This window comes from Aythya marila, assembly GCF_965140915.1.
Source record: "Aythya marila genome assembly, chromosome: 8".
In the NCBI taxonomy this organism is placed as follows: Eukaryota; Metazoa; Chordata; class Aves; order Anseriformes; family Anatidae; genus Aythya; species Aythya marila.
Genome location: NC_139049.1, coordinates 13,121,955 through 13,145,794, shown reverse-complemented (window position 1 = coordinate 13,145,794; position 23,840 = coordinate 13,121,955). Strand labels below are relative to the sequence as shown.

At 37.9% G+C, this 23,840-nt stretch overlaps 1 protein-coding gene across 8 annotated transcripts in view; it reads left to right on the top strand.

Annotated features, from left to right (window-relative positions):
• The window catches only part of RABGAP1L (RAB GTPase activating protein 1 like), a gene marked incomplete at its 5' end in the record, with an annotated part of 249,414 nt that overhangs the window by 136,646 nt on the left and 88,928 nt on the right, over positions 1-23,840 (top strand). For all 8 annotated transcript variants that reach the window (XM_082766621.1, XM_082766619.1, XM_082766620.1 and 5 more), the window contains 4 exons: positions 6,874-6,987; positions 16,752-16,826; positions 20,200-20,325; positions 21,695-21,838. In XM_082766621.1, coding sequence (XP_082622747.1) covers positions 6,874-6,987; positions 16,752-16,826; positions 20,200-20,325; positions 21,695-21,838 — 459 coding nt within the window. The remainder of the gene's footprint in view (positions 1-6,873; positions 6,988-16,751; positions 16,827-20,199; positions 20,326-21,694; positions 21,839-23,840) is intronic.

Below are 23,840 nucleotides of genomic sequence, written 5' to 3'. Positions count from 1 at the left end.
CAGGGAGGTGGTGGAGTCACCGTCCCTGGGGGTATTTAAGGAGAGGTTGGACACGGTGCTTAGGGACATGGTTTAGAGGATGACATTGGTAATATGGTGCTGGTTGGACCAGATCATTTTGGAGGTCTTTTCCAACCTTAATGATTCTATGGTTCTGTGATTTGTGTGCATGTGCTGGCACAGTGGGATGGTAGGTTTCATTGAAAGCAGGAGTTTGGGAGCATGTCAGTAATAAGGAGGGGCAAAGCTGCATGCTAGGTACATGGCTCATTGCAGACCAATACTGACTGATTTGTGTGTTCTGTGCTTGCTACCTATTTGTGAAGGTGGAGAATTTAAAGCTATTAGTCCTATTCCCATTAGAGTAACACACATCTTAGTTGTATGTGTGGAACTGTATAAGAACACCAAAAAAATCTTTAAGGAACAAAATAAGCAAAATGAAAAACAAAGTTATTTCTTCAGCAACATGTGTCGCGTACTGAAACAATGTCTAATAACATGGACTTGACAGTCAATAATTACATTTACAGCATTTCAGGATTAAGAACCACGAATGATGTGTTTCCACATCATGTATCTCTGGCTAAAAGAGTGATAGACACCTGTGGCAGCCTGGGAGTGTTGCTTTCCATATAGGTCACAAGAGTTTTGGTATCTAGTCCCAAAGGAGCACGACACATCAGACTTACGATGCACTGTAGTATTAGATGCTGAAAACATTTTGATTATTTATTTTTTCTTATTTCCTGACACTGCGGTACCTGGCTATTTTGGGGTAGTGAAGAGATAAAGCACGGGTGGGACAATCTGATGAAAGATCAGCTGCTTACACCTCACCAGAAATGCAGACCTTGTAATTGGGTTCATTCAGGTGAACTTGTGCTGACTCTTTGGCACATATAAATCATTTTGTTTCTGCATGTAATGGAATAAAACCAAACCAGAAGGGTTTTTTATGAGATTAGAGATAAACCTTTGGAACTTAAGAGGTGCGGTATAAAATTGTCTACTCATATGCATTCTGACTCAGTCTCAATCACCCACAGTTCTGTGGTTTTGGTGTCTTCTTCCCAGAATCCCTGCCGTATTGTATACAGAAAGAATAGGACTTATCTAATGGGCAGGGTTTTGTTTGTTTGTTTTTCCTTCCCCACTTATTATTTTTCATTGTGTAACCCTGTGCCTTACTATAAACCATTCAAATCAGGATTTGAGGATGAAGTTATTATTTTCCGATTTGGCATTTCTGTAGGACTCAATCACTGCAGTATTTCTGCACTTCAGATGTTAATTGATTTCCACAACACCCCACTGAGATGGGGAATTATTATTAACCAGGGAAATGGAGCACAAGGATATCGAGGTCAGAAGTACTGCTCAGTTTGAGTGCCAGGTTTGAGACACCTGTGACCTGGTTTATTGTTTTTCTTAGTATTCACATAAAACTTTTGAAGCAACACTCCTTCCTTTCCTTGCGTTGTAAGTGATTCTGCATTTCTCCATACCGAGTCCACAGCGGTAATACAGGCAGCTATGTAATAAGGAAAACTCAACCAACGACTTGCAATTTTTCTTGTGGAAGCTGTATGCCTGTTTTCACAAAAGAATTTAAGGGTATTAGTTTGGAAAAGGATCTGAGTCTTAACAACCAGCATCAAGAGGCCGTGCCCTGAGAGATTTTTCTGTCTTCATTGCATTCTTCTGGCACATACCATCCGTATCCTCCAGCTCTTACAACAAAGGAAAGCAAGGCAGGAGGCACTTTTACCGCATAAGCCAAAATCCATCTCCAGAATAGGTACTCTCAGGACAATACGTGAGCAGGAATCTCATTTGAAGTGTCTGAAGTGCTCCTAATTAAAACATAATTCCTGATATACATACACAGTGATTGCCCTATATTTCTTACTTTGAGTGCCTCTATAGCCTTAATTTTCTTTTACTGTTTATTTTAATGTAAATAGCTTTCTTTCTCTGTATTTCTATTTCAGTCTGCCTTCTGGCATCCTACGTCCACATTCAGTGGCGTCTCAATAGTGCAAAACAACAGCAGTGTCGACGAGTCAGTATACCAGTACAGTTGCTTCACAGTTGCAGAACTTCAGCTGTTTTAAAGTGTGACGACTCAAAATAGAGAACTTGTTCAGTAGGATGTCAGCTGTCATAAAGCTGACATATGAAGATAATTCTTTTCCTCGGTAGAATATTGTTTCTCTGAGTTGGCAGCACAGAAATTATTAGAAGTGAGAAAGATCGTTAGAACTCGTCATGCTTTGATAGCCATCTCACCTTATCTTTTTTTTTTTTTTTCATAAGAAATTAATTAATCATGAGTTTCAGAAGAATAAAAACTGTCTCTGAAAGCCTGAATAAGGATAAGGGTAAACTAATCTGCGGTGGTACTCCTGAGAACAGGGCTATAAATGAATTCTGTTTGAAAAAAGGCAGAAAATTTAACATTTTTTTGTAGATATATATATTTTAGTAGTAGTTCTACACTGATCTCTCTGGACTTTTTTTTTTTTTTTTTAAACTCATGGTTTTGTAGTATTTCAGGTGGATGTTGTCTTTAGAGAAAAAGTTTGTTCTGTCTTTTATTTTAAATTTCTTTTTCTGTCCATTTAGTTTCCAATTATTTTCCCCTAGCTTTTTAGACGTGCCTGTTCTTACTGATGAATGAAGCCTCTGCTTCAGAATCCTTCCAAGGCAGTAAAAGTGAATTTGTATTTGGGCCCTTACACAGATATTTTGTGGTCCTCCTGTGGACATCTACGCTGGCAGCTTTTATGTGCTCACAGTTAAGGAAAAGACAGAAGTACAGGGAAGTCAAACATCATCTGCCTGTAGGACAGGAGAAAGATGAGTGTGGTGGACAAAGTGGCCCTCCTCTGACTTTCTTTCAAATGCCTGCATCTTTGCAAACTTGTGCTGAAGAATGAACAGGAAAATTATTTGTTTATATGAGAAAAAGTGATTATTATAAAGATACAAGTATAAGATAGAAGGGTTTTTCAAAGAGTGACTTGTTTACTGCCAATTGTAAGAAAAAGAGAAGATGCTGAACCAAGATATTGATTCTTTATCATGCATATTTTTATGGGAGTTTTCACAGGCGTCTTTCACTGTTCATGCTGTGAAGCTTATATATTTCAGGTAGTTTCACGAACAGTCACCATGAACCACCTAGAAACTGGAGGAATTGAAGTTTTTAACATCATTCTTAAGGCTAATCGAGACTGTGCCACTTGAAAAAGGGTATTTTAGGCAGTGCATTACAATTACTTTGCAGTGGTCAACAGCACAGCACTGTTACAGAGGTCTGCTTTCGCAGGAGTTTTGTTTGCTTCTGCATCTCTCAAAGGCTGGGGTTGGCCTCATTCAGAGTGAGACCACCAGGGTCCCGTTCTCTTTGGAGAGCATGCCTGCAGCAGGATGGTCAGTCCTGGGAGGTGCTCATGGGCAGTCAGAGAGGGATCAGACGTCAGCGTTTCAGCCTGTAGTGGGATTGTTCTCACAGCAGTATTTCTAGCATAAATTGCTTCCAGACTGAAATTTGGGGCATTGATATGAAAGCACTGAGTTGCCGTCCTCGCTGTGGGCCCTGAAGTTTTGTTTGCTGCAGCTGTGCCTGACCAGGCGGCCCCGTGTGGTACGGGAAGCCCAGCAGGCTGTTACAGCAGGCTTGGTAACTGTTCTGTGCCGGTGGGTCTTAAATGCTGCTCAGGGCAATTCCTAGGAATGTCACCAACCTGTCAGACCTGTCGGAGAGGGGGAGACTGCCATTATTTAGCTGCTCTTGTGTTTAGAAGCCAAGTAAATGAAAATACTCATTAAAGAAGTCTGTTTAGAGAGCTGCTCATTATTAAACATTTATTATTATTCCTGGTTTTGTTGCATGTGATTTAGACTGCGTGGTTAGTTTCAGTCGCTAATAGTTGTGTGATGCTTAGAGATCCTGCAAGTCCTGATGGTAACCTGGTGGAAGCACAAAAGCATGTTTATTTTCTCCAGCTGTATCAGCAAGTGTAATAAAAACACCTCCTCTCTGCAAGCTTTCCTCTTCTCAGCACATAACAACATGCCTGGTATTTTACAAAATACAGATTGCGTTGTTGCCTTGTACTAAAGATGTTACTGTCAAGCAAAGGGAGAGCAACAGTTGAGATCACTGAAAATTAGGGCGTCAGAAACAGAACATTCAGGATAGCAAAGATTCACAGAAGACCTGAACTTTGGGGGGAAAGTGGGGAGAGGAAAGAGGAAGACTGCTGTGTGCAACACCGGAGGATTGGACTGGGTCCAGAGGGTGTGGAGGAAGGATGGAGCTGAGGTGTAACACGGCAAGTTGAGAACAAAGGGAACAGAAGATTACTCAAAGGAGTGCTGGTAGAAAACAAGTTAATGCCACATTTGCACTTGATGCAACTCTAGCTATTGTCTTAGCTGCCATGGGAGTGAATGGAGAAACCACATGATTTCCTTGAGCTTAGGAAAAAAAAGGTTTATGATCTTTGGAAAAGAGGGCAGGCCACTCAGGAGGACTGTAAGGATGTTGTAAGGCCAACTGTATGAAGTTCAACAAGGCCAAGTGCTGGGTCCTGCACCTGGGGCACAACAACCCCAAGCAGAGCTACAGGCTGGGAGATGAGTGGTTGGAGAGCTGCCAGGCAGAGAAGGACCTGGGAGTGATGGTTGATAGTCAGCCGAATATGAGCCAGCAGTGTGCTCAGGTGGCCAAGAAGGCCAACGGCATCCTGGCTTGTATCAGGAACAGTGTGACCAGCAGGGCTAGGGAGGTGATCGTCCCCCTGTACTCGGCTCTGGTGAGGCCGCACCTCGAGTACTGTGTTCAGTTTTGGGCCCCTCGCTCGAGGTGCTCGAGCGAGTCCAGAGAAGGGCAATGAAGCTTGTGAGGGGTCTGGAGAACAAGTCCTGTGAGGAGCGGCTGAGGGAGCTGGGCTTGTTCAGCCTGGAGAAAAGGAGGCTCAGGGGCGACCTTATCATTCTCCACAGGTAACTTAAAGGAGGCTGTAGCGAGGTGGAGGTTGGTCTGTTCTCCCACGTGCCTGGTGACAGAACAAGGGGGAATGGGCTAAAGTTGCACCGGGGGTGTTTTAGGTTGGGTATTAGGAAGAACTTCTTTACTGAGAGGGTTGTGAGGCATTGGAACAGGCTGCCCAGGGAAGTGGTGGAGTCACCATCCCTGGAGGTCTTTAAAAGACATTTAGATGTAGAGCTCAGTGATATGGTTTAGTGGAGGACTGGTTAGTGTTAGGTCAGAGGTTGGACTAGGTGATCTTGGAGGTCTTTTCCAACCTAGATGATTCTGTGATTTTGATCTCTTGGGTTTTCAGTTTCCCATCTCTGGGGCAGCTGGGAGCTGCTTGTTTCATGGAGTCACAGACTCACAGAAGGGTTTGGGTTGGAAGGGACCTCGAAGCTCACCTAATCCTCCCCCTGCCATGGGCAGGATCACCTCCTGCTGGAGCAGGTTGCCCAGGGCCCCACCAGCCTGACCTTGGGTACTTGCAGGCAGCTGCCTTATTGCACAGCGTAGGTACACTGTAGGGCCTTTATGGGATTAGGAAACCACCTAAACCTGGGAGATTACCTGGTTGCTGACTCCAGCGGGTTTAAAACTTTTTTTTTTTTTTTTTTTTTTTTTTTTTTTTTTTTTTTTTTTGTGGAGAGTCCTGGATTACAAACTGTAATCTGAGGGCTTCTCTATGGTAAACAGATGTATTTTGTTCTCAAGATAAAAGTGTTTATAAAGGATTTCTTTCCTAAATTGCATGTGTAGTTTCTGTTGGTTTTTCGTTCAGGATTACAAAGGTAATAATTAAAAGCAGTGTTTGCTATTTACTGACCTAAAGGTACTATCTCCTACTGAGAGTAACTGGAACCCAAAGATAATGGATTAGCTGCTGCAGTTCCAGCTCTGACGCTTTGGTATCACTTCCTCATACACACAGTAGCATTTCTCAGCTCTTTTTGCAACGATTTCCAGCTTTTCATAGCAATACAGTGTTGTAAGCAATTACTTCTTTATCTACAGAGGCAGGTATGGCTAGAGATCAATTCAGTTGACTAAACAGGGGCATTCGGTGTCATTTTAGATGTATGTGGGTATGCAGATCGTCCATGTAGAGCTTGCAGAGATGATGCAGCACTTACAGGAGGCTTGTATCCTTCTGCAGTAGCAGCTGCTTATCAGGCAAGGTATTTTAGGGCTTCTAAAACGGCATTTGACACACATGTTTAGGCACCTGAACTTATCCCTAGTTCCTTGTCAATGTAAAAATGAAATTAAAAGCTATCAAAGGTGTTCTAATAGCAAGGAGGATATGAGATTTACCTGAAAGTATAACATTTTCTTGTACTATTTCTGATTTTGTTCTCTTAAAGACCACTTAACAATGGACTTTGAACATTTCTAAGTAATAGCTCTAATTTGTAATTAACATGGTTTTTATGGTAGATTGATATACATTTAAAATTAATACCTCTGAGCCTTTGAGAGATGGTCTGATTTTCTTTTTTTGCTTGTAGAGAAATACAGTAAGCATATGTTCTGTAGGAAAAATGCACCTACAATTAAATAACCAGTCATTTTCTATGAGTTCTGAAGTTGAACTGCAAGCCTGAAGGGCAGAAAACATGCCACGTTGCTCTTGTTAAACTGTCAAATTATTACTGTGTTCAAAACTAGAAGCTTTTCAGTTTCTTCCCAAAGCATTTTTGGAGTATGACTCAGTCAGTAAAGCAGTTATCTAACGTAACCACATCGACTGCACATAGAATTTTGTGTTCTGTTTGTTTAATTACACTGTTACCAAGCCAATATTTTGGGATTTTTCTCTCATTTTACAGGATTCTGCTCAAGAGAGTGTCATCACACGAGATATTCATCGTACATTTCCAGCACATGATTATTTCAAAGATACAGAAGGAGACGGTCAGGAATCTCTATACAAAATCTGTAAGGTACAGTCAGTACTCTGAATTTTCAAGTGTTCATGTTTTTGCTGTGATTGTATTTTGCCCTGCTAACCTTGTTCTGATCCAAATCACTAATCAATACATTTTTAACACTTTACTTGGATGTATGTGAAGAATAGTACTAGGTATCCTGAAATAGTTTTTGTAACTTAGCATTTTGTATCTCCTAAGATGCACGTGAGAAGAGCTGAGGCTCACGTGAGTTTTACTGACAGGCAGCTTGCTATCAGAGGGCCGTTTCAGTAGAAGAATGGTGGATTAAAACTTTTTTCCTCCCTCCTGGCAGAGAGGATTTCAGAGGAAGAGAAATCCACAGAGCAAACTTTGCAGTTAGATTAAGCAGGAATATCTCTGAGATAATTATCTAGAGAACAAGTTAGCTGACCTTTCCACAACTGATTTCTGTGTATAGCTTTTCACTCACAACTTCAGAGCACCTCTGATCAAGGAAAAGTCTAATGTTTTTCAATTTAAATACATATATAGGGAAGGTGAAGTACTAAGTGAACAGATTTGGCTGGGCTATACAGATAGAGTTTTGTTGCTCAGGAGGGATCCGGAAGGTAGAACATTGCAGCTAGATAGGTAATTCTCTTGCTGTCAGATTTTATTGTGTTTTTGGCAGTTAGTTTTTGTTTTACATTTTTTTCTACATGTAGAAAAAATGACAAAGACATTTCTACTGCTCTTCTTTTCCTTATTACTCTGTTTCCTCCTCCAGCTGATTTATAGACAGAAATGATGGAGTTGTCATAACAAGTAGACATGAGTGTCCTGCCTTTGGGGTATATTGATACGTATTCCTGTTCTTCAGATAAATTCTATGATGATACAGTCTGCTATTCAAACAGTAATTTGGACAACTGTTAAAAATAGCTGCTTAGGTTACATATATTGAAGTTCATTGTCCTAAATAATCCACATAAAAATTAATAATAGGAAAATAAAAGATCAGGGAGGACTTCGGACCAGTTATATTGATTTCTCACTAATCTTGGAGGGCTTTGAAAAGAAAAACTAGGATGGGTAGGTAATTATTCACTTGTCAGTTTGCTATCAGTTAAGTGAAAAATGATGGAATGGCATTCAGCTTATCAAGAATTAAATGTGAGAAGTATATTATAATGAATGCCTGTAAGTTTATTGAAAATAGATCTTGACAAGCTAACATAAAAAAAGGAAATACGATTTTCTTTGGTGAAGGCAATTTTATCACAATTCTGTAGAACATGTAGTCTGATGCAATGCTAAGAAAATTATAATCACTGGACTAGTTAGAATATGAATAAAATACACATTAAAGAATTAAAAACTGTCTAACAGGTTGCTAAAGGTAGCAGCATTGAATCAAATGTATTTCAAACAAGGTGTCACGAAGATCTCTTGTTTATTTGATGTTCTCCTGTTAGTCACCTAAAAGAAAACAGAAAAGTCATTTCTGATAAAAATTTGTAGGGAACACGGAGAAGGGAATGGTAAATAATGAAGTGTAGAAGGATGTGTATGTAGATGAAGCTTAGGTAGGAATAAAATCACTTGAACAACTCAGTCTTTTACAGTTGCTGCAGCTGCTTTTCATTACAGTGTCCAGAATTAGATGACTACTGCTAAATTGGAAAGAATCTGTAGAAGTTCCATGCCAAGGATGAACTTGATTTGAGAACATTCTTTGGAAAGAAAATCTCATTCTCATGAATGGGTATCTTAGCTTATTTTGTTTAATAAAGAGAAGATAAAGGAAGGAAACTGATTGAACTAGAAATGACTTAACAGACTTTTCTGTCTAGCAGACAGCTTCAGAGAGGTAGACATTTCAGTCCTTTCTGGGTTGTCTGTAGCAAAAGTGAAGAACTGCACTTCTCTCCCACAGCCGGGGCTTTTTCTGCCCTCTGGACCTCTACTTCTGCAGAGAAAGGAGCTGCAGATGTTGCTTCTCTCACCCTCAGGTTTCTGGAAGAGCCTAGATGAGAGTCCACCAGCATGTGCATCAGGTTGAGGACTGCTTTTCCCTTGAAACATTCTCTATCTGCAGTCGAATCACCTCTGCCATTTTGCCACTCTATTTATATGAACAGGTTCTGCATAGCATCTTTGCAATCAGCTTTTAATTTACTACTCTAAGCAGCTTTGTATCATCACCAGACTTCGTTTCTGTGCTATTTTTTGTGTTCTGTATGATTTATGGATATTTTCAGCAGCATCAGACCTAGCATATATTTCTGTAAGATTCTGCAAGAGACTTCACCTTCATTCTGTGGGCGAAAACCGACTGTTTATTCCTTCCCTTGATTTCCTATCATTTAATCAATTATTTGAGCCTTCTTCTGTGGCAGCTGAGTTTCCTAAAAAGTCTTTGGGAAGGAATCTTGTTGAATGTCTTTTAAAAATCCCTGTATACTATACTGACTGCCTTATTCTTTTATGTACTCAGTGGTTCCTTCAAAGAAGGATTTGTGAAGCATTGCTTCCTAGTATAACAGCCATATTGAATATTCAACATTGAATTATTCATAAGTTTACTGCTTTTATTCTTGCCAGTTTCTACCTACTTGCCAGTATGGAGATGAAGCTTAACTGTAAAGTGTATTTCTAGGCAGCCCCTTTTCCTCATACTTGTACAGTTTTCTGAAATGGTGATGGCTTTGTTCTGCAAATGACCCATCTATAGCTGTGTCTAGCTGGACCTTGAGTTTGTTATTGACTTGGTGAGTTTTAGAGGAATACTCTTAAAAACTAATTAATTTTCTTATAAAGTTGCCATTCCACTGGCTGCTCTGTTACTGGAATAACTTCCATCAGAGGTGCTAATGCACTCACACCCTTCTTCTGAAATGGCAACAGGATGTTTGAAGAATGGGATTGCTGAATGAGGCCAGAAGAGGGACTACCCTCCCTCCTCAAGGTAAAGAGCTGAGGAGCGTTTTCTCCATGCCCTACTGGAAAGAGAGTTGATCTGAGCAGTCAGATAAAAAGGAAAAGCATTAAAAGCTCACTGCCTCATATGAACAGGTCTGTCAGTTCTAGTTCAATCTCTTAATCTCTTCTTCAGAACAGTGGGAAATCAGGAAAGATGGAAACTTCTTCAGTTGCATAACATTTATGTGACAAAGTAAAGTATCTAAAAATAAACTTTAAGGCTGACAGTGGTGATAAGGAATGAAAAAAGTTCCAGATCGGAGATTTCACTTGAGGACATCGCATAAGCTAGATTTTCCAGAGCAAGCATCTTCAGGAAATACTTACATTTCTTGCACCCTTTCTGTTTAAATAACATGAAAATTCAAGCTATATTTAAAGAGTTAATTCGCTGTGTTACAAAGCATAGCAGAAAAGTACTCTTGACCTCCTTCCATGCTTGCATATGTAGTTAACAGCTCTATCCTTCAGGGAATCAAGGTGTGTGGCTCTTGAGTTTTGGAGGGTACGCAGTGCACTATGTAATGCGAGATATGTTTTCTCTAATTTTTTGATTAAAGTAACTCCTCTTTGATAAACAACCACTGTGATGTTAATAGCAGGAACTGAATATGTTGCCTGGTAATCAATTTATCTAGGTTAATAATCTTACTGGACAAACTGAGAAAATTATATACAACATCTCTGTGTTTTTGTGAAAGTGGTTGAATAATTTTTCAGAGATTTGGAGTTGGTGTCAGTGTTTTCCAGTGAAAAAGGCATTATGAAAAGCTATGAATCATTTGTGTCATGATGTATTTTTGTTACTGAGTACTTATCTCCTTGCTTTATCAAATTCGGAGCTTTTTCGTAGACCCAGTCATACTTGCCTGGGATCAGTGTGATTTTTGGCTTGAAAAGAGACACTGCATTTCAGCAGTTGTCACAATGCCTGTTTGTTGATACCCAGATTAGTAGAGGGAATGATGAACTGTTTTTCTAGTAAAGCTAATACTTTACTCTCTTTGCTGTATAATTGAAATGCGAAAATGTCTTTGAATTGCTCTTTTGTGACCAGTAGCTTCTATATCGTGCTAAGCAACAAATGATGGATTACTCTAGGCTCATCCTCCAGCATGGCAGAACTGCTGCTGAATGCCATCCTGTTTTTTTTTTTTGTTTGTTTGTTTGTATGTTTTGTTTTGTTTTCATTTTCACGTTGTTGCAGCATCTTCTTTCATATTATGACCTCTTTTCTGCATGCACGTGTTCTTCTGCATTTCTCAATATTTTCTTAGTATCTCTTCAAGTTTACAAATGAGTGGTTTAAGTATTTGTCCCCTTTGGTTTAATTACTTGTCAAAGAGCAGGTCTATTTCATTGCTATAGCAGTCTATTGTATTTTAGAATATACATAGGAGCATAAACAGAATCTGTTAAGAATCATTTTTCATCTATTTTTAGTTGTTTATTTTCTTCACTACTGGATTGAAGAGCAGTTTTAGTAAATATTGTTTCTTATTTCATGCAAAGGATTTTTAATGTTGCCTTGTCTTCTTCAATTTCTGTATTAATAAGGTTCCTCCTCTGTGCATCTGTGCTTAGCGAGGCAGCAGCAGTACTGTTCCTGCATATGGATTTTCTGCTGAGACTGTACTAGTAAAAAGGTCAGGGTTGTGAATCTCAAGTGCTAGAAATGTAGTAAAGACTTTACTGTGTTCAGGGGCTTGCCTGAGTGAGTGCGAACCCATCTTTGTTCCCTGGGCCTTTGCTAGGCCTGTGGCTCTGTAGGAGGTATAGTGCATATGGTACAGCTGCCCCTCAGGGACACTCAATAAATGAGTAACTAATTTTGAAAAATGCACTTTTCAGTTAACATGGAAATTCCCTGTAGGATGGGACAGTCGTAGGAATATCCCTACCTTCAGACTGTTGGCCCTGTAATAAATTTAGATGTGGAGCCTTACATTGTACTATTAGGTGTGGCGTTTTAAATTGTGCTCTCACTGACAGCTTCTTCAGGCACCATGCAGGTTTTTAACTCTACTGAGATGGACTCCAGCACAGAGTCATCTCTGTATCAAACACCGAGAAGATGTCCTGGATTGTTTCTGTCATTTCGGTAGTGACACAGAGAATAAGTCAAGGGAGCAAATCAGGCTTATAATTCTAAAAATTTTGCATTTCTGTTACATTTTCTGGCTTTTTTTCCCAGGGACAGAGATATCTAGCATGGCTGTTAACAAGCAGCTTGCCAGTTCGCCTGTCACTATTTCAGAGAAGCGAGTTCCCTGTGCCAGAAAACTTTACTATTGACAAGAGAGACACCGGTACTGCAGATGAGGAATGGAGATCTGTAGGGCCTCTGCTTGTACCTTTTCCACGGCATTGCTGTGAAGCGTGTCTGTATGGGTGGGGGGGGATGAAAGCTCTGGCAAACAAGAGAAAGATCTTTTTATGAGGCAGGCACTATAGAAATATTTATCATGAGATCTGCTTAATTTCTGATGTAATTGTAATTAATGGAATTGAGTTACTATGGTAAAGGCAAATTGGCAGTGTGACTGTAAGCTGATACTTACTAGTTAGTGTTTTGCATTTTGCTGCTATTTCAAGTACATGTGAACCTTCAGGAAGTATAAGCAATACTTTCCGTGCTTATGAGGACAAAATGGTGAACAAAGTTCAGTCTGGAATGCAAGATGTGCTCCTTACTCTTCCTTTTCTCAAACCGTTAGGACTGATACATAGTAATTGCAGAAATCCCAAAGCTGAGTTATTACATTCAGATCAGCAACCTTTCATTTTTCAGCAGTACATACCTAGAATTTTTGTATCCATGGAAGATTCTGATCTCGGAAGATTTTCCTCCAATAATTATTTTAAAGAAGAATTTCTGTCCATCTCTGGATTCTTCAACCACTTTCCCAATATGCATGTGGTTTAAAAAAAAAAAAAAAAATCACTCCCAGAAAGAAGTCTACTTCTGTGATTCTCTACCATGGACTTTTTTTGATGAGACTTTTGCTTCCAAACTGTTCGCTTTCTGATGATTTGCTAATAACTGCACACTTCAGCTCTGCAGAAGACAGACAGTTATTAAAAAGACACTTTAATTCTGTAGATGAGGTCTTTGTTAAGTTAAAAGGAATTAAAGTAGGCTTTGAGACAGAATTGTTATTAAATCTCAGTTGTGAGAAAGAGAATATTTCAGATCCTGGTTAATTGATGCATTGTGACTGGAGGTTCCTGAAGAGCTTAAGAAAATAACAACTGAAAGTTTACTACATTATCAAAGCTTGTCGTGGGAAAAATCCCATTCTCTTGAAATTACAAAGTAAACAGTGACTTCAGTGGAAGTAGGAGGTTTGGGATTTTGCTTTGCTTTCATGTTTCATACAGAAAAACAAAGTTAATGCTCCTAAATTCCTTGAAAGGATAAATCTTAATTCATCTTAGATCTTTTATCAAGAACTTAATATTATTGAGGTATCTGTAGGCAGCATCCTTATTTTTGAGGGTATTTTGGTTAATTACATCACATTTCAGCAATAACAAGTCCCATAGGTTATTTAAAACCAAATAATAATAATAATAATTGGAAATATGCATAAAGCTTCAAAAATGCATTTGCTTGGGGCAAATAAAATGAAACCATGTAGATTCTACAGACTATTTTTTTTTTAAATAAAAATCTTTTGCTTTGACTTATCAGCAGATTTTTTTCCAGTTTGATCTAATTCTCATGTTCAGATCTAAGTATCTTGTAACAGCTGCTTTTGAAGATGAGTTGTGGGGAGGGGCCTAGTGGAAATTAATTTAAAAACAAAACAAAAAACAAGCAGATTCAACAGTTAATACATACATATATATTTTCTTTAATAGTTCATGGTTTCTTCTAGGACATGTTAGAAATGTTCCAAGATATGTCCCATTTACTGGACCTCTCAGATGTGTTTCTCTTATGTCCTATGTATATACATGTCCACTAATTAACTTGCAATTTTTTAAAACCAAATTATCCAAAACTACTTGTTTGTAGTCCCATGGATTTCCTCTTTTTTACAAATGTCTCCCATTTGTTGTCTGTTCTTCTGATTAAGTAAGCCAATTAATGGTTTACCAGTTTATTTTCCTTTGAAACTTTGTGTCCACACTGTCTGTTCTTAATAAATTTTTAGTATTTTTTTGATCATTTTAATTTATAATTTCTTTCTGAAACTCAGTTGGAGAAAGACCCTTCAACACATTCCCTGTTAGAAGTGGTTCCAGCAGGATGACAACCTCAGTGATTATTCTGCAATAAAACAGACACCAGGAAAGTTCCTGTGGTTTTGTGCTGGAGTTAAAATACAATTTTGTACATCATGTTTCATCATGTATTTTCCAAGTAGAAACTTTGCCTTCCTGCTCTGGATGTGTTTGAAAATCGATTTATTATTAGTCTTATTGTGCTCAGGAAGTTGGTCATGAGAAAGTTCTTTGGTCTTCCTTTATATTTTTATGCTTAAAATGCAGAGCGAGGCTTTTCTTGTTGTTTGTTTCCTCCTGCTTTTCCCCCATTTTCTATCTTTTGCCACAATTTCATTTTGTTTCACAATCTCCAAGGCATATCTTTTTCTTTCTGACAGCTTTCCTTACCTCACTTTTTGTCTATGCTAATTCTGGAGGCAGTTTGTTTGCTCCACTGTGTTGATTTCCCAGTAGTTTTGTTGTTGTTGTTGTTGTTTGTTTGTTTTTTGTTTTATTAAAAAAAAAAAAAATTGTTTGCATTAGTTCAATGCTGTTTTCAGCAAACTATTAGCTATTGTGCTAACATTGCTTCTGATAAGAGAATTTTCTGCAAATTATTACTGTTGCAGTATTATTACTTCTCAAGACAAAGGGAGCCTCCCCAAAAGGTCAATCATCTACTATTTTTCAGCTTGGATTTTTTGTTGTTGTTGTTAAGTAAAATAAAAGTGTTTTATGCAGTATGAAGAAATCATAAATCAAATTTATTATTTGCAATTTGGCATATCTGGAGCTGGCCTTTCAAAAGCAGAAATAATGCATCTTTTAGGAGTGCTACGGAAACAAACTAATAGGCATCCATAAACTGATAGATTTGGGGAACAAAGACATAAAGACTCTATTTACTGTGTATTATTAACCAGAGATGGTTTTAATAAGCCCTATGCAATATTAATTTAAGTGTTGAAAGTAATTTCTGTTAATTCCATGTTTGGAAGCTAAAGAGTAATTTAAAATTCACTTTTTCAAGGACAGCACCCTTATTTCTAGTTCCAAGTTCTGTGCCTGCTATTGTATCCTTCTGGAGTTATTTTGTGTATTTTGCTTTTATGGCTTGAATAGGTGAAAGCAATAAGCAACTTATAATGGTTCCTTAATTTTTTATTTTTTATTTTTGGCAATAATTTGTGTGATTAGTCTTCTTGTATTTACTTGACAAATGAAAATGGGCAGTGGGTTGGAATCCAGGTCACCCCAGTTCCAACTGCTGGGGACCAGCAGCAGCACAGACAAATGCCCAGTGATGGTAAGGCATGCTTTGGCTTTTCACAGTGCTGCAATTGTAGTAGGAGATGTATGGCTGAGTTGTTTGCAAACAGTGACCTTTAGCGGAATACTCAGTGAATATTCTTGATGGAAATCTTCTCTACTGGAGTCAGCGCATAATTTCTTAGAAATATTTCTTTCTTTGTTTCTGCCAGTCAGAGTGAAAAAGAAAGGTGGTTTAAAGACTTGACATACATTTTGGCCTCCATTTCAATGTTCTGGCAGAAATTATTGGCAATTATATTAATGCACTTGGCTTAAAAGGAACCAAATGTCTTTCTGAGAAAAAATTCTTGACTTTTGAGGCACTTCTAAAATCCAGTGGGGCAGACCCCTGTGGCTTTGGTTGCCCCAGCACTACTCTTGTCGTTCATCCTGCTTCCACTTACTGAATTTGCAATCTGATTCCATTGCAAACTTAAAACCTGCAGGTAAGCACAGTGTACCAGTTCGAAACATGCTTGGCTGTAAGCGGTGCTGGAGGTAGTCCGGGGGCAAAGCACATTTCTTGGTTCACGTGGCTTGTTCCTGGAGCTCTGGCCTGGTGCTGCTGTTGTGCTTCGCCTTGCTTTTCTCTCAGGATGGCTGTCTTTCTGCTGTCAGTCCTGCTCCTGCTTACTTTCTCAAGTCTCCTCAGATTTTTAACATCCTCTAACATCTCTCAAAACAGTATTCATCATCTTGTCTCTGAAAAGCAAAGAGGAAGGGAAGGTCAGTTATTTTTAATAGGAAGAAAAAAGTGGCGCAGCCATCATACTGTAGGAGAAGGAGTCTTCATTTTTCAGCATAGCAAGGAAATGGAAAAGCTGTTTCTGATGAAACTTTCAGTGTAGGGTAGTGCTCAGTGATTTTCAAACTAACAGCCTCAGATCCTGAACTTTCGTGATGTAAAGATTTGTTTTTCCAGAACGAAGTAAAGAAGCACGCTCCCCATCACACAAAGGCACCTGGTTCGTAGCTTACATTTTTTATATTCCCATTATTTCATTACTGAAATGAAATTCCCATTCCTCAGTGAAATTATCTCCAGTTTAGGTGAAGGGAAATTGCATCCAACTCTTTTCATGCTGTTTTAAAAATAAAAATAGACAAATACAATGTTCATGGAAGACTCAGGGCGAAATACCCAGGTTTTCCTAAGTGCACTGAAAACCTATGCAAGGTGGGTTACAATCTCACTCCATTTATTATTTTAGCCTGCATGGTTGTACGTATTCTGAATATCAAAATGTAATACAATCAATAGCAAATGAGTAAATGCATTCTGAGTATATGTTGACTTTTATTTTTTCTAGGCATACTCTGTCTACGATGAAGACATTGGATATTGCCAGGGACAGTCCTTCCTTGCAGCTGTGCTACTCCTCCATGTGAGTTAATTGCAAAATGAAAGCTTTGATATTTGAAGCCAAAGCAGCTTTAAAATCAGTAGTACTGGAACATAGTGTTTGACATATACTTACTCTTGTTTATTTGTCTCTGTTCATTTTCCTGTTGTTGCTTTTTGGCAAATAGTGAAAAATGGCTTCTATCTTTACGGATGTAGATTTCATTTATCTAGGAGAAATCTGATAAATTATCAAGCATTTCTGTGTCAAAAACAGACACCGATGAGTTACATTTTTCCTTTGAATTTAATTCTTATGTAGGTAAACTTCCTTTGGGTTTAAGGGAGATATTCTCAGAGTAGCCAACAGGAGCAAGCAGTCTCATTAATTTTCAGTGTCCTAAGGACATTTTGTAATATCTTTTGAATGACAGCTGAATTTGAACATTAGTATTTTAGCCTGTAACCAAGAACTGTAGAAACTTGGATCTGTCACCTCCTGTATATGCGTATGTACATGTATGTGTATAGTGATAGGGAGATAAATAAACAGTTTTTATATTTGGCTTTAACTTTGATCATGTTTCAGTGGAAAAGAAACAGATTCAAATAGTATGGATATTGGTGGATATTGTAAAGAATTTCCGAATAAAACTCCCCAGACATCAACAGCAACTCTAATTCAGGCCATTACCTTTTTCTATCAAGCTTTAATTAATAAATTATTAATCATGGTTGAAATATGCTTTAGATTGTGGTTTTGGATAGGACGTTGGTGGCATATATGCTACATGTACTCTCCCTAAGGCATCAAGAAATCAAATTCTGATCAATTCAACTATAATTTGTAATTCCTAGTGAGATCTAAGACTCCTCGAATATTTATGGAGCATGACACACAGTGGAAGTGTTATAGAGAAGCTTTAGATTTCTCAAGAGTAAACCTGAAATTAGTCAGGTTATTGTAGTCCCACATATGCTGCAAATCACCTCATCTCTCAGTTATTTTGCGAGTAAATTTTTACCCAAAGAAGTTGTTTAATTTCCACTGGAAGAATAAGCCAATTGCAATACGGGAGGGTTTTAGAAATGAGTAGGTGTCACATTCTTAATGTTCAACTAATACTTAGCTCCTTTCTCTTGGTAGTGTGCTGTCATCACGATAGAGACTCACCTTTGTTTCCAGTGTTTCTGCAGTTAGAAGAAATTGGCCTGTTATGTGGGGAATACTAAATGGCAATTGCACTCATTTTAATTTGCCCTTTGTAATGTTTGCTTTCATAATAGGATATTAAACTGAAATAATCAGAGAAAGGGGGGAAGGGAAGCTGTGTCACTCATGTAAGTTGGGAGCTTCCCAGGATGTCCTTGAACTTGTGTTTTTCTCAAATTTTCCAACCAATCTGTATCTGTGAAAGCTTGTGAGATCCTCTCTAACTCTCCAGTCTTTGCATGGATTCTATCCCCTTTCCTTTCCCCCTTTTTTCTGGGACAGGCTATCATTTCCCTTCAGTGTAGATATCTTTCAGGGATGGTTGGGTAACCTGAACTTCCATCCTGGCTTTTTGTGATTTTCCTGCTTTGGTGAAATCCCCATCAAAGATGAGCAAGTAATTTCTAGTCATGGGAGACCAGTGTTGCCAACTCTGATAGTTTTACTGTTAGTCTCATAATATTTGATTATTTTTTTTCTCACTGTCTAACTCTTGGAATCATTACTACGTGAAAAAAAAAAAATTCATTAAAAAAAAAAAAAAGCAGGTAAATTTCTGGCTTTTGTGATTCCAAGTAAAAATAATAAGGGACAGATAGCTGAATGTTTAAAATCAGAAATGCCCAAAATAGGCATTTTCTTAAAAATAATAATAATTTAAAAAAAAAGATAAACTTCATTTTATGATTTTGAATTCTTGGGGTTGGTAATATTGGAGAACCTACATCCACAGAGTGAGGACTCCATGGCCTCTGCCTTTATGTCCTTTGGCCCAGTACTCACCTCTGTTCCCTCTCCCTGTGCTGGGGGAGGAATGACTGTCAATGCACGTGTGTCTGAGCATGCAAGGTAGGTGTGCTTGTGCATGAGCATCTGTCATTTTATTAGAAATAATTGTTACCTTACAAAAAATGTACGTGCTTGCATTTTACTCTAGAGCAGATTCAAGCTTTTTGGTCAGGATAAAACATTTTCTTCCCTTTTCTTTGTCTGCAGCCTTTATCCGCTGTCAGTGGGGATTGTTCTGACCAGATAAAATGGTGATAAAGAGCACTGAGATTTCTAAGAGCTTGTCCTAGGTGAATCTAGCCTGCACAGATAGCTAGCAGCTGACTTGGCAGTTCTTTATTCCAACTAGTTATTTTTATATATGCTGTCTGAAAATGAAAATGTCCACACATGGCCCTGGAGACAGGGCATAATCATAGGCTGAATTACAAAAGATAAAACCCAGAAGGTAAATATCATCAGACTAAAATTCTCTTTGAAAAAATACTGAGCTTTTATCTATTGCTGATATTTGATAAGGGACTGGCACGAGAGTGAATGAGGGAGTATACTAAAAGGTCAAGAATTGCCATTCTTGATACTCAGTAATTGTTTTCATTTGTAACAGTCTGGTGCCTGCAAAAGCAAGGTGTTTTTTTCAAAGACCTGATCTGTGGCCTGCAGGGACTCTGCTTGTGCATGTCTCCTTCCTGTGTTACCTGAAGGCATGGGGGAAAAGGGAAATGGCAGCACTGGAGGTTTGATGACACAGGGCTTCCCACAAATTCGACACTTTATAAGTTCAAGCCAATAAATCAGAGTGGCCCACATAGCTTTTCCATCAGTACCACCTTCTGAAATTCTGTTGGATGAGAAATTTTGGTCAAACTGGAATAGAGAGCTTATGGAGATACGGCTTCCGAAAAAAATCACAATGTTAATAGGGGGGAGCGGTCCCTCCAAGCTCCCAAGGAGGTTCTGTTGGCAAAACTTGTTATTTCCTTATTCATCGTTTGAAACCTGACTTCAGAGATTTTCATGTCTTGGGGTTTGGATGAAAGTAAACAAGCATTATTCTCACTAAGGGTTCTTTATCTTAGCTCTCCTGCTTTTTTCACTTAATCAAGTTTCTCTCAATAGAAATCAGTGTCTTGGGATGTTGTTTTTCTTTTTCTTCCCTTTTATTTATTTATTTATTTATTTATTTTTAACTCATATTCTGAGAGTTGTGTGCTGGTTGATCTCGTACCTATTGGCAGAAAGAATACTGATGACAGTATCGGGGTGCTTTGCTGAAAATTTTAATATATCCCAGTTTTTGAATTCGTTGTTCCTGAGGTATTTAAGCATACGTGTGTGTGTGTGTGTTTCTATCTGTATAAAGAATTTCCATCCTCAGCTCAGTTTTCTAAATTATGTTTGTGTATTTTTCCAGATGCCAGAGGAGCAGGCATTCTGTGTATTTGTGAAAATAATGTATGACTATGGCTTGAGGGACCTCTACAGAAATAACTTTGAAGATCTCCATTGCAAATTTTTCCAGCTGGAGAAGTTAATGCAGGTGGGGCCAGAGTAACAAATTATTCTACTTTCATAAATGGAAATATTGGTGAGGAGACTAATGTTTTGATTTCATAACCTACTGTATGATAAAACCCCTCTCCTTTAAGGTAGTATAGAACCAAAGCAGGGAAGTTTAATATCTGGATCCAAACATTGTGAGTCAGATTTATTTATAATTTCTTGATTTCTTTCATATACCAATCTTGCTGCTAATCTTTGTATCGAAGCAGAGTATGTATCTGTGTTTTTTTCACTCTCTGTTTGCTTACTGTCTCTCCTCCCTGTTTTGTTATGCTACTTAGAGAGAATTTTTCTGTTCTGTTAAGGCCAGCAAATCTTTTGGACTCCCACCATCAGTGTCCTACTTTCTATGAATTGTGTTGATGGTTAAGAGGTCAGGCAAATCAGGACATCCTGATGCTTATGAAATACAAATCAAGTGTAGGTTATTTTACAGATTTTGCTGTAATTTCAGTACATCGCTCTTTTTCAGATGTAATTATATCATATTCAAAGCAATTTAAATAAAAGGTTGCAGGTTTTACACATTGGTGTTCTGACTAATAAGCACTTACTAACAGTCCATTAAGCCTTGACCTGGATTTCTGTTATTATAGTGAAAACTAGCTGCTAGAGTCATTTACCATAAATGAACATCCATACCTCTGAGATTTGTTAAAAACAAACAAAAACGTTCACAGACCACAATTAATTGAATGATCTTTTTTCAGATTTCAAACTGTGCATATTTCCTACTTGATCAAGTACAATTTAATACTAATTAATTTGATTCTTAACACTAGTATATGGTCTTTTCAATATTTATGTTATGGGCATAAAGCTTTTTACTCCATTGACAGAAAATGAGTATATCATCAGTGTAGAGTATAATTATCGGTGATTATTTTGTGTTGGTTATATATGTTCCTAGTTAGAGACATTGTGTGATGAAGTCATGAACATTAGTGTGCTGTGCTGCTTTCATGCTCTGCAAGGTGGTCTATTACTTGTTTAGCAGAATAATTTGCAAGAAGACACAGTTAAGAAGTAACTTTTAAAAACATATACCATGCATGACATAGATTTCACATCTGCTCTGCCTTTTTCCCGTTGAAGATTTTGTAATTTCTCAGTATTACCTAATAGTATGTTGTTTGATGCCATGACAGAATCCATAGTGAATATTTTCCTACAAATTGTAACCATGGCCACTGAAAGTTATAAAGAAACATTACCATTGCTCTAAAGAAGCCAGGATTTCACTTTATGTTTTTCAGTCTTTAGCAACCTGGTACTTGCTGGCAATGCAGATGATGAACCTGAAGTAATGAGTAATGCTGAAACATTTATTTTTTCCTTTACTCTAGGAGCAGTTACCTGACTTGTATAGCCATTTCTCAGACCTCAATTTGGAAGCTCATATGTATGCATCCCAGTGGTTCCTCACTCTTTTCACTGCCAAGTTTCCACTCTGCATGGTCTTCCACATCATTGACTTACTACTTTGTGAGGTAAAAATACCTTGAATCAGGAATCCCTTTCTCCATCCCCCAAATGTGTTAAGAACTTTCATCTTTCTTTGTTTCATTTCATTGGAGTAATTTACTGTTTAATTTCAAAATGTGTATACTAAATTCTTTAGAAACCATGGTTATATCGAGAAAGATGTTCAGTGAAATGCTGGTTTGGTTTTCAAATTAGAATGGTGGATCGCTTCATTCTTTGTGAAGGGATCTAATTAAGAATATCTGATGTACACATCTGTTCTAATTTAATTTGTTAATAATTTATTCAAAGTTAGGAATTCTAATCTTTTGAAGATACCTAGTAGGCTTTTAGTAGGAAAACTCCCCAGATTTTCTGATTCAGAATGCCTAAAGACTGTAAGGATATTGCATGCTGCTTTGATGGCCTGGTATTAAACAAATAATGAGAACTGGTAAGCATCTCAATTGAATGAAGCTCTTTCCATCCTATTTTTTTTCTAATATTCCAACTAAGGAATACATTACTGCAAGTACAGAATGGTACATTTCTGAATTGTAGACATGTGAACTTTGTTTAAAAAAATAGAATGGAATGGGAAAAAAAAAAAAAAGGAACGTTAATTTTGGTGAGGTGTTAGTACTTCTTTTTGTCACTGAGAAGTCAGGGCATAGAGATGGTCATATTCTACTTGTGTATTTTGAAAAATATGTATATATAATTGATATTTTCAGATGCAAAGGGCTTCACAAGTATGAAACACTGCTGGCTCTAGTTTCTTCTGTTCATTTCTTACTGTGAAGTATTCTACTTGTGAATTTTCAGTCTTGCTGCACACATGTTGGTAATATTAATTGCAAAACAAATATTGTCCACTACTCATAACTCAATACTTTTTCCTTAAGAGTATTACTTCCGCATATTGGTGCTCGGTTATCAAAAAGAGGTGAGCTAATACTTCCAGGAATCAATTCCATGTTTCCATATAAGTATGTTTTGCTTTTGACTTATCTGAGCTCTGATTTTTCACTACGCCTTGATTATTTAAGTAAGCAAATAGAAAGAGAGCAGAAGTTGTTAGTCTTGTTTCATCTTTGCCCTCCTTTTTGCAGAGATGGTTATGCAATAGATGAACATAATACCCTGACCACTTTTGAATTGTTAGTGAGCTCATTTTCCGAATGGACTTCTGGTGTGGATTTGATCATTCTTTGCTAGTTGAGTTCATTTCTTCATTCTGATATTGGTGTACAGTTGATCTCAGAAATAACTGTTTTAAGAAATAGTTTGTCAAGAAGTACAGAACACCATTTCCTGGTGGCGATCATTCTGCTAGCAGTATAGTTACATCCTGACTTAAGCTCTTGCACTTCTTATTATATTAAGTTTGATGACAAAATACGCTGAAGAAATATTTCAGTCATTGTTAATATAGATCTGAAGTTTACAGTGAAAAAAAAAAAACCTTCCCCATTAAATATCTCACATCTGGCAGTGTTCATCTCAAAAGGTCTGAAGGAATTTCTCTGGGAAGGAAGGTGAAGGAATCCAAAAAGAAAGTGATAGAATCAACAGTAGTGTCTGCTAGGGAAAGAGAAACTTGTTAGCATCTGTGAAGGGTAACCACATAAAGCTAGAGAAACATCTTTTACAACAGTTAAAAATAAATCAGAACTGGTAAGAAAATTGATTTCAAATGGGAAGATGCATGCAGACATCTTGAGAAACAGTGGGGCAATGCGTAAACAGCATACTGAGGCAACAGCGTAGACTATCAAACTGCTCCTAATGTTCATGAGTCAACCAGTCTGGAGTGTAACAGGCAATTAGTTCTGAGAATCTGTGAAAGAAGCATAGATTAAAATTACATTAAAATGAAGATCTAGTTGGCCCTCATTGTAGAAGGAAAATGATATCAAAGGACTTGGGTCTGTTCAGCCTGGAGAAAAGAAGACTGAGAGAGGATCTCATCAATGTTTATAAATACCTGAGGCGTGGGAGACAGTGGGATTTGGTCAACCTCTTTTC